The sequence below is a fragment of the Camellia sinensis genome, unplaced genomic scaffold (genome assembly GCF_055761805.1).
Source record: "Camellia sinensis isolate YWXY unplaced genomic scaffold, ASM5576180v1 Unanchor1, whole genome shotgun sequence".
Taxonomy (NCBI): Eukaryota; Viridiplantae; Streptophyta; class Magnoliopsida; order Ericales; family Theaceae; genus Camellia; species Camellia sinensis.
This window is the reverse complement of record NW_028128987.1, coordinates 13,345,112-13,361,563: the sequence shown is the minus strand read 5'-3', so window position 1 is coordinate 13,361,563 and position 16,452 is coordinate 13,345,112. Positions and strand designations below refer to the sequence as shown.

At 42.4% G+C, this 16,452-nt stretch overlaps 1 protein-coding gene across 1 annotated transcript; it reads left to right on the top strand.

Moving 5' to 3' along the window:
- The first annotated feature begins 2,238 nt into the window (after positions 1 to 2,238).
- Positions 2,239 to 3,237, top strand: LOC114303535 (zinc finger BED domain-containing protein RICESLEEPER 2-like). The gene is made up of 2 exons (XM_028248674.2): positions 2,239 to 2,737; positions 2,834 to 3,237. Exons 1-2 carry the CDS (start codon positions 2,239 to 2,241, stop codon positions 3,235 to 3,237), a joined length of 903 nt encoding a protein of 300 aa, XP_028104475.2.
- The last annotated feature ends 13,215 nt before the right edge of the window (positions 3,238 to 16,452 follow it).

Here is a 16,452-nt window from a genome sequence, read left to right as displayed (position 1 = left end):
CATACTTAGTATATTACATGTTGTTGCATGCTAACCCCATTGCATTTTGTTGCATGCCATACTAGTTTACATGTTTAGGTTGTATGCCTATTGCATATTAGTTGCATGCTTGCCTCGCATGTTGTTGCATGCATGGTTTCTTTGTGTGCTTGCTTGCATGCTTAAGTTGCATCGCATTGAGTGTGCATTCCCTTGCCTCTTGATAAACCATGATCGAGGTTAGGGTCCTTTATGTGTTTTGTGTGCATTTCATTTGACATTAAAATGCACACTTGGCACCTTGGGCCACCATGCATTGAAATGATAGAGGTTAGGGTCCTTTATGTGTTTTGTGTGCATTTCATTTGACATTAAAATGCACACTTGGCACCTTGGGCCACCATGCATTGAAATGCGTGATTGATGGCCCGAGGGTCGAGAACCATACTCCTTTGAGTCTCAAACATGATAAGGAGGAGGGTGGTGCAAACATTGCTTTGAAAATGCATCGCCATGTTCTGTCTGTCCTCTGCTACAGCAAAACAGGATTCTGCAGGAATAGATGGTCGGTCGGCCATCTTCAATGCCGGCCGGCCATTAATTTTTAGCCGAGGTTCCCACAAATGGTCGGTGACCAGTTCCTCTTGGCCGGTGGCCTTGAATTTTAGCCGGTGACATCCCACAATGCTCAAGAGGTGATTCAGAAGCATCATTGATACTTGCAAAGTTTTTCAGAGGTACAAAGCAGTGTAAATAGAGGCAGCAAGAGTATGGCGATGGATTTCTGAGCGGAGCCGAGCGTGCACGCATTCATCCCTCTTCCCGAGGCCTCTTTACTTCTTTCTTAGTTTAATTAATTTACTTAATTAGCTAAGTATTATGTAATTAATTAATTAGCTTGTTAGTTGATTAGTTAGTTATTGTATTATTTATTCGGTCCCTCCCTCGAGAGGGCGCAATTGTGTAATAACCGTGCGTGTGTGTGTGAATGTTTTCCAACCCCACGTCTTTCTCCCTTTTACTTAAACGCTTACGATGGTTAGTTCTAGGGCATGTTTCAATTAGCATCTTTATGCTATGCATGTTTGCATAATTTATCTGTATCGCATGCACCGGGCTGGGTGCATCATACTAATTGCATAGTATTTCAATTCCAATTTGAATACGTGTATCAAATTGTCGCATCTCATATGCCACTCTAGATTAGCCGAGCCTATTCTAGTTGCATTTTGCCTGCGATGCATTAGCCATCTTAACATGGACTTGGATCATACATTTGATTACTAACATGTTCTTGTTTTGGCTCAGAGTACACTCTGAGTATTTATGCTTTAGCATCTTGCATGTGTATAAATGTTGACATGAAAGCATGCTTACCATGAGGCTAATTGCTTATGTGATAAAATTGCCTGAATGCCTGTGGGTGAAGGTTGGATTGCTTGAATTGGAACAATTCATTGAAATCTGTGTTTTAGCCTACTCGCGAGTAGCAAACCTCAAACCATTTTCTAAACAAACGGATATGCGATGTTTTGTTCCAAATTAGGTGACCTAGTCTATACTTATGTGTTGTGCGCATCACATAGTAAGATTAGCTAATTAATCGGAATAAGAACACATATGTTTTTAAAACTCGATATCATGGTTAGTAGAGGCTGATCTTCGGATTGGGCGAGTGGGGGTGCTCATAGATGACCTTCCCCAATCGTATCCAAGTTCCCGAGTCAAGGCAACTTTGGTGATGACGGACACGTGGCCTTAGGCAATAAGTCAGGGTTTCCTAAATTCCCTCAAAATAAATATTTAGGTGGCGACTCTGTATCTGGAAAAGCAGTCCATGTTTGGCACTTCTTTCTTAAAAGTCTGTTTTCCAAAACGATTTGCCGGATTTGGACTCTTTAGTGATTTATCAGTCTTGCATTGCACATTGCAAGATCAGATTAAAAACCGTGGCTAATGAGTCTGAACTGTGGTAGCATGAAGCCCGCGGGGCGCGTCCACAGAATCATAAATTTTCAATAAGTTGAAGATCACAAAGGAGAAACATTGGGTAGGAAAATTGAGTCGTGTTTGATTGAGTGGAACATTGATAGCATATTCACCTTAACAGTTAATAATGCTAGTTCTAATAATCTTACCATTCAATATTTGAAAGTAATAACCAAAGATTAGAATGGGACTATTTTGCAACATGAGTTTATTCACATACGTTGTTGTGCACATATTTTTAATCTCGTTGTGAGTGATGGGTTGAAAGAAATGGACGATTCTATTGCCAACATTAGACTTGCGGTGAGATATGTGAGGTCTTCTTCTCATAGGCATGATGCTTTTAAGAAGTTTACAGCCACACTCAAACTTGATTCAAAAGCTCTTATATGCCTAGATGTACTAACTAGGTGGAACTCTACCTATTTGATGTTGGAGGCTGCTGAAAAGTATGAGAAGGCTTTTAACCGCTTGAAGTTTGTGGATTCCAATTTTGAACCTTATTTCAAGGGTGTTGATGGTGGCATAAGGAGAAGTCCTAATGAGTTGGATTGGAAAAAATATAGATTGTTTTTGAGGTTTGTAAAATTATTTTATCTTACAACTAAGAAGTTTTTGGGGTCTCTCTTTGTGACTTCCAATGCTTTTTACAAAGAAATATTTGTTATTGAAAGCAAAATTAACCAATTAATTTTGGAGAAGGATGATACTTTGAGCACAATGGCAAAGATTATGAAACAAAAGTTTAGCAAGTATAGAGGGGATGGAAGTAAGATCAATTTGTTATCGTATGTTGCGGTTGTTTTTGATCTTACCAAAAAAATGGCATACTTGTAGTTTTGCTTTTCAAATTTATTTCTTGGAGATAATAAGAAGATGGAAGATATGGTAGACAAGGTTAAGGGTTGTTTAAGTCGTTTGTATAGCCATTATGTCACATTTTATCCTTCAAATAAGAAACTTCGAAGTGTGAGTGAAGTTGTGAATATGGTGGAAGATGATGATAATGATCCTTATTCTTTGGTTAACTCCCAATTTAATTCCTATTTGGAGGGGCAATGCACTAGTGGATCTAAGTCGGAATTGGAACAATATTTGTCCGAGGTTGAACATTTTGCAAAGAATCAAACATTTGAGATTTTGGCTTATTGGAAGGTGAATGCAACCAGATATAGAGTGCTACCGCAACTTGCAAGGGATGTGTTGGCCATTTCTATTTCTACCATTGCGTCGGAGTCAGCTTTTAGTATCGGGGGAGCGTATTCTTGACCCATTTCGTAGTTCACTCTCGCCTTCTATGGTTGAAGCTCTTGTATGTACTCAAAATTGGCTTCGAAGCAACCTTCCAATTTCTCTTCGAAAGACAATAGATGATGTAGAGGAATTTGAGCAATATGACTCGGGTAATATGAGAATTTATTTATCTTCATTTTTATTTGTATTGTTCATTTTCTAAAGTAAGTTTTATTGATCTTCTCTTGTTGACTCTTAATTAAGTACTTTGGAGTCAAGCTCATCTTCAAGTTCAACCTATAATGTTGATGCTAATACCATAATTGAACTCTAATCCATTTGCTCATTGGTAAATTTACTAGAAGAATTGAATTCTTATATATTTCTTATAAGAACAGAGCACACCTTTATATAAGAGGAGGTGTGCTCAATAAGGAAGAGATACAATCAGTCAATAAGGAATGATACACCATATATTCTAAGTATGGTATACATAAAGAAGGTAACAATATTATGCTATGTAAGGACCTTGACTCACGCCAACACTCCCTCTTAAGTTGGTGCGTAGATATCTTCTATACCTAACTGTAGACCGCCCGAGAACTCCCGGCTCCGCGCCCGAGGGCTCGAATTCGTTTGTTCTTAGCTACTACAAGTTCGGACTCAATGTCACGGTTCTGAATCTAATCTCACAAAGTGCAATGTTAGACCGATAAATCACCAAAGAGTCCAAATCCGACAAATCGTTTTGGAAAACTGATTTTTTTAAAGAAGTGTCAAACATGGACTGCTTTCGCCAGATATAGGGTTGCCATCTAAATGTTTTATTTTTGGGAAATTTAGGAAACCCTGACTCGTGCCTAAGGCCACATGTCCGTCATCACCAAAGTTGCCTCGGGAACTTGGGTACGAGAGGGGAAGGTCATGCAATGAGCAGCCCCACTCGCCCGATCAAGGATCAGCCTTTACTAACATGATATGTTGTTTTTTTGAAAACACATGCGTTCTTATTCCGATTATTAACCTAGAACTACTATGTGATGCGCATAACATACAAGTATAGACTAGATCGCCTAAGTTAGAACAAAACATTGCATGTTTGTTTGTGAAAATGATTTAGAGGATGCTACTCGCAAGTAGGCTAAATCAAGGATTTTGATGAATTGTTCCAATTCAAACAATCCAACCTTCACCCACAGGCATTCAAGCAGTTAAACACTTAAGCAGTTAGCTTCATGGCAAGCATGCTAACATGGCAACACTTGCACACATGCAGTATGCTAAAGCGTAAACACTCACAGTGTACTCTGAGCCAAAATAAAGAACTAGTTAGAAATCATGCATGATCCTAGTTCATGTTAAGATGGCTAATGCAGCACATGCAAAAATGCAGCTAAGATAGACTCGATTATCCTAAGATGTCATGCGAGATGCAACTTGATAACATGCTGTTGAACACGTATTCAAGTAAATGTATTGAAATACAATGCAGTTAGTATGATGCGCCGAGCCCGGTGCATGCAATACAGATGAATGAATGCACGGATGCGAAGCATAAGGTATGCTAAACAAAATATGCCCTAAAACTAACCACTGAAAGTAGGTAAGTAAAAGGGAGAAAGAAATAGGGGTTGGAAGACATGCATCGCACACACGCACGCTTATTACAACAGTTATGCCCTCTCAACGGAAGGTCCGAATAAGAAGCTAACTATCTAATCTAAGCTAATTAAACTAATTATTACATCACAAAACTAATTAACTAACAAGCTAACTAATTATTACAAAACAAGCTAATTAACTAATAAGTTAGCTAACTAGTTATTACAACCCAAATAAGCAGCTAAATGCATTAACTACTTAAGTACAAAACCAAAGCATAAACTAGCTAAGGAAAATAGTAAACAGAGGTCCTCGGGATAAGGAGTGCATGCATGCTCGGTCGCCTCGTTCGGAAATCCGTCGCGATGCCCCAACTTGCCTCTATTCTCATTTGTTCTCAGAACTTTGCACCAAGCTCCAGATAGCTTCTAACTTACCTTGGGGACCTGTAGGAGCATGGCTGACCACCTAGGGGTATTGCCAGCCATTGGCCGACCACTTTTCATTGCTGCAGACCAGAAAAAGTGGTCGGCCAGCTAGTTTTTCTGGCTGGCCGACCAGTTGTTGCTGCATTTCCCCAGTTTGCTGCAACAGAGAGCAAGAAAGGGCATGGCAGTGTATTTGCAAGATATGTGTGCACAACCACCCTCCCTATCATTTCATAAGCTCAAGGGAGTATGGTTCTCAACCCTCGGGCCACCAATCACGCATCTCGATGCATGATGGCCGAGAAGCCAAATTGCACAATTCAATGTAAAATGAATGCACAAATAAACACATAAATGCCTTTAACTCTATCATGTGTGTAGATGTCCCCGAACGTCCCGAGAGGGAGATCCCCCCCGTTTTGTTCGTATGGGCTCACTACAGTTCAGGACTCAAAATGTCACGGTCCTGTATCTAATCTCGCAAAGTGCAATGCAAGACCGATGAATCATCAAAGAGTCCAAACCCGGCAAATCGTTTTTGAAAATAGATTTTTTTGAAAGAAGTGCCAAACATGGACTGCTTTGCCAGATACAGAGTCGCCACCTAAATATTTTATTTTGGGGAATTTAGGAAACCCTGACTCGTTTGCCTAAGGCCACGTGTCCGTCATCACCAAAGTTGCCTCGGCTCGGGAACTTGGGTACGATTGGGGAAGGTCACTTCGTGAGCACCCCCGCTCGCCCAATCGAAGATCGGCCTCTACTAACCATGATATCTAGTTTTGAAAACATTATGCATTCTTATTCCGGTTATTAGCCTAGATTTATTACGTGATGTGCACAGTAAACAAGTATAGACCGGATCGCCTGAATTGGAACAAAACATTTCATGTTTGTTTTTGAAAGCGGTTTGCTACTCGCAAGTAAGCTTAAAATGCAGATTTTGCCACCCTCGGGTGGGCTTAGAAAAGATGGTTTTGCCACTAGCTAGTGGGCTTAAAACTCACAATCAATGCATTATTCCAATTCAGATAATCCAACCTTCACCCACAGGCATTCAGGCAGGTATATCACATAAGCAAATAGCCTCATGGTAAGCATGCTATCATGGCAGTCACTCATACACATGCAAGGATGCTAAAGCATAAACACTTAATGAGTACTCCAAGCCAAAACAGGAACTAGTTAGAAATCAATGCATGATCCTAACTCTACAGAAATGCCTAATACAACACATGCAGAGATGCAACTACAATAGGCTTGGCTATTCTAAGATGGCATATGATGATGCTACAGCTAACACGTATTCAATTTGGAATTGAAATACAAATGCAGTTAGTATGATGCGCCAAGCCCGGTGCATGCAAGACAGATGAATGATGCAAACATGCAAGCATAAGTATGCTAATTGAAACATGCCCTAATCTAACCATCATAAGCTGGTAAATAAAAGGGAGAAAGAAGTGGGGGTTGGAAGACATACATCACACACACGCACACTTATTACAACATTGCCCCTCCTCGAGGGGGTCCGAATAAATAATACAGTCCGAATAAATAACAGCTACAGCTAATTATTACACAATATTAACTAATTAACAAACTAGCTAAGTAAGCATGTAAACTAAATGAATGCGGCTGCCTCGGCTCTGTTTTGGATGATAATGGATGCATGCATGCTCGATGCGCTTTGTCGGTAAATTCCATCACGATGCCTCATCTCGCCTTTGTTTGCAGCTGATTTCAGAAACTTACACAAAGCTCCAGAAGGCTGAAACTCCACCTTGGGAAAGCCACCGACCAGGTATTGGCTTGGAAAACCCTTGTCGACCACCCCTTATGGTGGAAACCAAAAAAGGTGGTTGGCCTACCAAGAAACCTGGTCGGCCGACCACTTTCTGCCCCTGGACTTTGGTTTTTCTGCAACAAAGGCAAGAAGGAGAGAAAGCAAGGTATTTTCAACATATGTGTGTGCGATCACTCCTTCCCATCCTTGCACAAGCTCTAAGGAGTGTGGCCCTCGGTCCTCGGGCCATCAACCACGCATCTCAATGTATGATGGCCGAGGAGTTGAATTGCACGTTTTAATGTGACATGAATGCACAAATATACACTTAAGGCCTAACCTCCATCATGGGAAATTCGGAATGTTGGCGACCGAAAATCGAGGCACGTTTCGTCACTTGGAGTACAAAACGTCCCTCGTTTCCCATGCTTGGACTAAACCCTACTCCAAGCATAATGCAACAAGCAATGCATGGCACGTGCAAATGTGACTAGCATGCAATCCTAAGTGTAATGCAACCAAGTGATGCAAGCATGCAAGGGATAAAATGCAAACATGCACCTAGCATATATAATGCTAACACTACATGGCATGCGCAATGCTCGTGAACTAAGGCATACTCAATGCGACTATCAACCTAGCATACACAATGCGAGGAATGACATATCATGACATGCACAATGCTCCTAACAACCTAGCATACGCAATGCAAAGGCTAAACATGCAACTACATGAACTACATGGCATGCTCGATGCAAGATGGACTTATACCAATGTGAGTGGACCTCAGCCACACTTACATCAGTGGCCATGTGTAGACACCCCATTTTGACCGTTCTCGAGACTTGGTTATGCTTGCAGGTACACCCAACAACTAGTTCAATTGCTCGCTGAGTGCTCGACTGTCGCGGCGGAACGTCACCGGTTCGAGCTTCCCGGACCCTATATCCTTTCTGTCTTTTTTTGGGGACCTTGGCTAGGTCCTCTCTTAGTGACCTTCTTAGTGCACTGCCGGCCATGGCATGGAATTGCCAGCCATTGCCTTCTCCCTACCGGCCATTGGTGATGCCCTGCCGGCCATCAGTGAGCCACTGCCGGCCATTGATGATGGTCGGCACCTCCCCTGTCTCAGCTGGTTTTCCTCCAGATCTTTTGAGCCAGCTGGTTTTTTGTTTGCTCCCCTCCATACACGTGTATGGAGGGATGAAGCCCTTGTAAAGCTTCTTGAAGAAGCTTTGGCTTTACATTCCTCTATATAAGCAAGAGGGGCTCCCTCTTTGCCAGAGGTTCTGGAGTTTTGGAGAGCAAAAACTCCCTTTCTCTCTATATTGTTTGTATTTTGTGCTTAGAAATTGGATTTCCTTGCACTTTTATACTACAACACCTAGATATACACCACCACCATTGAACCAAGCTTCTTGGGAGGTCTTCTTGAGGTCTAAAAGCAAGCTTCCACCCCTTGAAATTGCTGGTTTCGAAGAGGGTCTTCAAGGGTGAGCATTTCTCCCATTTTTGCACTTTTTTGCACCTTGCTTTAGCCCTCTTTGCATATTGATTTAGGCTTTTCTTATAACTGGAAAAAGTCTTCCTTTTAAGTGCTTTTTAAGTTTGGTTAAGGTCATTTTGCTGTTTGGGGTGTGTAGCCCCCTTGCATGCTTTGTTTGGCTTTGTTTTAAGCCATATCTTGAGGCCTCCGAGCTAGCCTTGGTTTGGCCTTCCTACCACTGAAATCCAGTGGGATTTTGGTGGTAGAGGTGTAGTTTTGAGGTCCTAAATCAGAGGGGGTAGTCCCCTCTCTTTGTGTCCCTCTTTACTTGCATTTTTGAGGCTTGGTTCAAGCCTATTTTTGTGACTTTTAGGACCTGCCTTGGCCCTGTCCATGGCTGGTTTGGTCATATTTTGCATGCATATAGTATGTGTAGTATAACTCCATCCATAACTTATCAAAGTAGCATGTGTGCATAGTCTTTGTTGAGTCCATTTCAGTGGGTTTTTGGTGATGTTTTACCATGCCATGAACTTGTTTCAGGTTGGTTTTGTCACTCCATGCTTGCATGATGCACTTGTAATGTAAATCCCCTAAACTAGCTTCATATGCTCCATGTCATGCCATGTCATTTTAGCTTGTTTGGTTTACATTTCAGCATGTATTTGGTCATCATTTGGCATGTTATGACCCTATCCATAGTTGGTTTAATCATCCTTTGCATGCTCCATATAGGTGTAGAACAAATCATGTTTACTAGCCCCTTTGTGCATGATGTTTTGACTCATCATACTAGCATATTTTGGCTTTGCTCAAACTTGATTTTATGCTTATTTTGAAGTGTTCTAGGACTGTTTTGGGCTGCCATGGCCATATCACTCATGCTTTGCATAACTATAGTGTAAATGCTTAGGCTAGTTTTGGGCTTTGAGGCCTCTATCATGCCATACATGTGATGTTTGCATGCCTTGCCCTCATTCCACATACTATTTCAGTCCATGAAATATTGTTGTTCACTCGCATTTGACATGCCTTGAATGCTTTGTATAGCTTGTGCTTTATGCCTCAAGAATGAGCTTTTGTGTATGCCATTAAGCCTAAGCCTTTGGCTCATCATTTCAGTACATTTTGGGTCCTAATATACCATGATGTAACTCTGTTTTTGGTTGCCCAAGTCATGCCATGATTGGTTCTCATAGGTGTAGTGCATTACCTCTTTTGTAGCCTTTCATGTCCCATGGTTTAGCATTGTATGCTAGCTTGCTTTGGCTTACTTCCATGCATGTTTTAGTCTCATATCAATATGTACTAGGACTATTTTGGGTTGCCCTTGCCATATCCTTCATGTTTCGTATAGCTGTAGTGTAATTGGCCTTGCAAGCTTCGTGTTTCGGTGATTCGCGCATGCTATCCTTGAGCTATTTAAATGATTTGGCATCGTTTATCATCTCATTTCAGTGCATATAGTGTTGTTACGCTTGCACATTTGTCACTTCTTAGGCACTTTTGAGAGTTGCCCTTTTAGGCCCCCTTTGATGAACCTTTCGCATTTCGCATGCTTGAGTGTGTTGTGTGGCTTAATTCATCGCTTTGGCTACTGATTTGGACCTAGTTGAAAGCCGTCCATCTTTGGTGTAAGCCCATCTTACCATGTTGTCGCATGCTTGTTTCATTTCGTATGTTGTCGCATACTTGTTTAGCTTTGCATGCCTTGCATGCTCACATGTTCATGTTGCATTTTGTCATGTTGTCCTAGGTCATCACCTCACATCATGCTTATATGCTTGTTGCATGCTTGGTTTAGTTACATATTTGCACATTTAGGTCATGTTGCATGTTTGCCATGCTTATGTGTTGTATTGCTTGGATTAAGCGTTAATCCGAGCACGAGGAACGAGGGGCGTTTCATACTTCAAGTGATGGAACGTGTCTCAATTCTCGGTCGCCGAAGCTCTTGATGATTCATGATAGAGTTCTAGGCTTTACTTGCTTTATTTGTACATTCATTTTCATATTGATTGGCATAAGTTGGATCTTTGGCCATCATGCATCGGGATGCGTGATTGATGGTCGTGGATCCGACTAGGCCTCTCCCTTGATGTCTTGAGGTGATTTGGAGTGCCACGGTGCGTACATATCCTTGGGAAACCCTCCATTTTCTCTATTTTGTGCTTCGTTGTAGTTTGGTGTCATAGCACACCAGTGGCCGGCAGCCTGTCACTGATGGCCGACAGTGTGCCACCCTTGGCCGGCAATGGACCACCTTTGGCCGGCAGTGATCCTTCCATGGCCGGCAGGCCACTAGTGACTTCCCCTGCAGTGTTTTGGTAAGGTCCAGCAACAAGCACTGGAAGACACCCTGCAAACAAAGCCTCTAAAGAGCAATCGGAAGGCGTTTCGAGGCGAAGAACCGAAGCGAGCATGCATGCCTCCCTTCTTCAAACAGAACTAGAATAGCACCGTTTACTGTTTTCCCTACCTGCTTGTTGTCATTCATTAATTAGTTAATTAATTTGTTAATTAATTAAGTTGTGTAATAATTAGTTGTAGCTAGTTATTCAGTTTGGTTCTGTAATAATTAATTAGCTTGTGAGTTAGTTAATTAGGTGGCTTGTATTATTTATTCGGTCTCTCCGAGTGAGGGCAAATTTGTAATAAGTGTGGGTGCGTGTGTGCATGTCTTCCAACCCCATTTCTTTCTCCCTTTTATTTACCCGCTTATGATGGTTAGATTTAGGGCATATTTCAATTAGCATACCTTATGCTATGCATGCGTGCATTCATTCATCTGTATTACATGCACCGGGCTCAGCGCATCATACTAACTGCATAGTATTTCAAAGATAACTTGAATGCGTGTTATCTGTTGCATTTCACATGCCGTCCTAGGATTAACCGAGCCTATTCTAGACTGCATTCTGTATGCGATACATTAGGCACTTAACATGGACTTGGATCATGCATGATTGCTAACAAGTTCTCTATTTTGGCACGGAGTACGATGTAAGTATTTATGCTTTAGCATCTCACATGAGTGTGATTGTTAACATGACAGCATGCTTACCATGTGGCTATATGCTTATGTGATATACCTGCCTGAATGCCTGTGGGTGAAGGTTGGATTACTTGAATTGGGATAATTCATTGGAATCCGCATTTTAGCCTACTTGCGAGTAGCAAACTTCAAATATTTCCAAAGAAACGGATATGCAATGCTTTGTTCCAAATTAGGCGATCTAGTCTATACTTGTATGTTGTGGGCATCACATAGTAATTCTAGCTAATTAATCGGAATAGGAACGCATAATGTTTTCAAAACTAGATATCATGGTTAGTAGAGGCCGATCTTCGGATCGGGTGAGCGGGGGTGCTCATGAAGTGACCTTCCCCAATCGTACCCAAGTTCCCGAGCCGAGGCAACTTTGGTGATGACGGACACATGGCCTTAGGCAACGAGTCAGGGTTTCCTAAATTTCCCAAAATAAAATATTTAGGTGGCGACTCTGTATCTGGCAAAGCAGTCCATGTTTGGCACTTCTTTCAAAAAATCTGTTTCCAAAAATGATTTGTCGGATTTGGATTATTTGATGATTCATCGGTCTTGCACTGCACTCTACGAGATTAGATACAGGACTGTGACATTGAGTCCTGAACTGTAGTGAGCCCAATGAACAGAACCGGGGGGGGGGGATTTCCCTCCCGGGGCGTTCGGGGACGTCTATACCATGTGATGAAAATGAGAGAATCGAAATGCATGCACACATGCACGAATGCCAAGGACCGAACCTAAGGCATGAAATACCACTCTACCAAGCATGGCAAGGGATGAAAGATGGCATACAAACATGCAATTTACAGCTCTGAAATATGATGCTCAATGGTCCCGAATCATGCAAACATGGCACACAATGCAAGCAAGGGAGCCTGGGTACCGAAGCTAGTGAAGTGCGTCACACTAGAGGTACCCAAAGAAATGCACCAAAGGCAAAACCAACCCCAAACAGACCCTAGGCAGATTTGAAACAGTGAAAAATTGGCCTAAAATGATGGCTCAACAAGCATGAAAATGAAGCTCATTCAATGGTCGGTAAACAAGGCATTCAAGCCTGACTCTCAAGCACACTTAAAGAGATGAAAACATGGCAATATGGCATTCATATAGGCTCTGAAATGTGATGTAAAATGGCCTCAAAACATGAACACACCTCAGCACATGCATGCAATGGACCTTAAATCTCAAAGTTAAGCATGGGTATTGAATTACAAGCATGAAAAACAAATATCATTCAATCATGAGACCCAAAAACAGAGCTAGGGCAGTCCAAAATAAGCACAATATCAGTTTATGACATGGCCAAAAAGTGCTAAAATCAAGGGCCCACAAAGCATGCAAAAAAAGCTAGTGAACCATGAGTTGTTCAACAACTATATGAAGCATATGAAAGCTCATTAAACTAGCCAAAAAAAGATGTATGCCATGCCAAAATATGACCAAATAACTACTGAAACTCAGTCAATGCATGCAAAAATGATGAGCTCCTTTGGAAGGCCATGCGATGGGTTACTCTACACCTATATGACGGACACATAAAAGGTCAAAACCACCTCTGGAAATGAGTTATGACAACCTTAAAACTCATCAAATAGGCCCTGGAATTGGTCTAGGAAGCATGCAATGAAAGGTCCTTTTGAAAGGCCTTGAATAGGATTGCTCTACACATGCATCATAGACATAAAATATGGCAAAATGGGCTTCGGACAGAGCTAATGCAAATTATAAAACTCACAAAATAAGTCCTGGAATGTGACTTCACAACATGCAAAATGGAGCTCCTTTGGAAGGCCAACAATGTTAGTAAAGAGAACAAGGGGTGAGAGGGTCACCCCTCTCTGATTTTGAAGCTCAAAAACACATGTTGGCCACTGAAAATCCACTGGATTTCAGTGGCCAAAAGGCCAAACCAAGGGCAATGCAAATGCTCTAATGCTTAGCCCTAAACATGAGGAAATGGAGCATACAAGGGGGAAGGTGACCCCAAACAGAAAAAAGTTCTTAAACAAACATGTTTAGAAGATCAAAACAAGACATTTTTCAGTTTATGTCGAAGTCCAAAAATGCTTGCAAATAGGGCTAAAGAATGGAGCAAAACAATGCAAACATGGGAGAAATAGAGGCTTACCCTTGTAGAGCCGACCCTTAGCAACTTTTGGACCAAGAATGTGACTCCTCAAGCTCTGCAAATGACCTCCAAGATGCTTGAATAGATGGTGGAGGTGGTAGGCTATGAGGTGTAGTGTAAAATGGCCAAGAACAAAGGGGTTTTGGAGCTTGGAAGAGAGAGATATGGAGGGAAATGTATGTATGCTCTAAGCAAAAGTTTCAACCATAGCAATGGAAGAGGGCCCTTTCCTTTATAGAGGAGAAGGTCTAAAGCTTCTCCAAGAAGCTTCAAAGCTAGCTTAAACATCCTCCATACACGTGTATGGAGGATGCATTCTGAGGCTTCCAGCTGGCACAGTTGGCTTAAACTCAATGAGACAAAAAAGGAGAAAGCTGGCCGACCAGTTCAGGTGGTCGGCCGACCACTTGCCCTGGTCGGCCGACCAGGTCAAAAGGTTCAGGTGGTCGGCCAGCCACTTTTTGTGGTCGGCCAGCCAGGTCAAAAAAGTCACTTTCAAAAAGGTGGTCGGCCTACCCATATTGGTGGCCTCCCAGGTGAGTACAACACAATGGTGGTATGGGAGACCAGAAATTGTGGCTCAAAAGTGAGAAAAACCAACTTTCTGTCAGAAAAATCGGCTTTAGGGGAGAGAAAAAAAGAAAACTGGTTTCCAAGGAGAAAAGGTGGCCTCCTGCCATACTACCACCCCCCTAACAATGAAAATAGGGTCCCTACCAAAAATGGACCAAGACGGATGTAAAACGAGGGTTCGGGGGCCAAAAAGCGCAGTTTGGGGCTCCAAAAATAAGCTGTTAGGCACCGGAAGTGGCGTATGACCACGAAGGTGGTCTCCCGGGCCACAGTGTCCCTCTAAAGGGAGGAAACAAGGTGTGTTCCAAAAATCGGAGCAAACGGAGGTAGTTAAGCGGTCCCGAACCGAGGCACACGGCCAACGGCTCCGAAAACCGGAAACTGGTCTCCAAACGTGAAAAATGGCCTACGGCCACGAAACGTAGCCTACAGCCACTAAGAGATGGTCTACAAGACCTCTCCCTTCCTTCGGGAAGAGAAAATAGAGAAAACAGGACCTGGTTTGCAAACCGAGGCAAAGCACAAAAGAGCCCCGAAGTCTGGAGGCAAGGCTCGCAGCCGAGACTCTGAAACCTCTGAACGAGCACAATATGCATCATCACCGAGCGCTCAATTGGTGACGTCTGAGTCTTAAGGTCGGTCAAAAATGGGGTGTCTACAGTTGCCCCTCTTTGACAGAACTCGAAAGTCGTAAGTGACGGGAGTGAATGTCAAAGCCCAGTGTAGACGCGCCCGCATGGGGCCTCACGCTACAGTTCGGACTCTCGATTTGTTGTCACGGTTCTTAATCTGAACCAAAGAGTCCAAATCTGGCAAATCGTTTTGAGAAACAGATTTTTGAAAAAGTAATACCAAACATGGACTGCTTTGCCAGATACAGAGTCGCCACCTAAATATTTTAAAATGGGGGAATTTAGGAAACCCTGACTCGGTGCCGAAGGCCACATGTCCGTCATCACCGGAGTTGTCTCGGCTCGGGAGCTAGGGTACGATTGGGGAAGCTCAGCTATGAGCACCCTCTCTCACCCGATTCGAAGATCGGCCTCTACTAACCGTGATATCTAGTTTTGAAAACTTTATGTGTTCTTATTCCATTTATTAGCCTAGAATTACTATGTTATGCGCGCAGCAAACAAGTATAGACTAGATCGCCTAATTTAGAGATAAGCATTGCATATCCGTTTGTCTTGAATAAACGTTTTGGAATTTGCTACTCGCAAGTAGGCTAAAATACGGATTTCAACGAGTTTCTCCAACTCAAACCATCCAACCTTCACCCACAGGCATTCAAGCAATTTAACACATAAGCATCTAGCCACATGGTAAGCATGCTGTCATGATAGCATTCACACGCATGCGATATGCTTAAAGCAGGAAAATACTTACATAGTACTCCGTGCCAAAACAATGAACTAGTTAGCAAGCATGCATGTCCTAGTTCATGTTAAAAAATGACTAATGCATCGCATGCAAAAATGCAATTAGAGTAGGCTCGGCTAATCTAAACATGGCATGTGAAATGCGATCAATTTGATGCACGTATTCAATTTTAAATTGAAATACAAATGCAGTTAGCATGATGTACCGAGCCTAATGCATGCAAGACAAATGCATGAATGCACGCATGCATTGCATAAGGTATGCTAATTTAAACGTGCCCTAATACTAACCATCAACGCAGGTAAGTAAAAGGGAAGAAAGAAGTGGGGGTTGGAAGACATACACACCACTCACACACACTTATTACAGATTTTCCCTCGCTCAGAGGGACCGAATAAATATTACAAATAATTAACTACGCAAGATAATTAATTATTACAAACCAATTAATTAATTAACAAATTAACTAATCTAATGAAAGCAGTAAATGGCCTCGGGAAGAGGGGCTCGATGCAATGTGCGCTCGGTCCTGCTCGAAAATGCACCGCCATGCATAGGCTGCCTCTGTTTTCTTTGCTACACTCCTCTGGAGGCTGCCAAAACCTCAGGACTGCTTCTCTGGACATTGAGGAGTGCCACCGGCTGTATAAAATTGCCACCGGCAGTAGGGTGTGGCCACCGACACAAAATTAATCCATCGGCTGCTGATTAACTGCCGGTCGGCAATGAATGCTGCCGGTCGGCAAAGAAAGCCTGCAGAACCTGCAACTCACAGCAGCAGAGGACAGAACTTGCATGGTAATACAATTCAAGCAT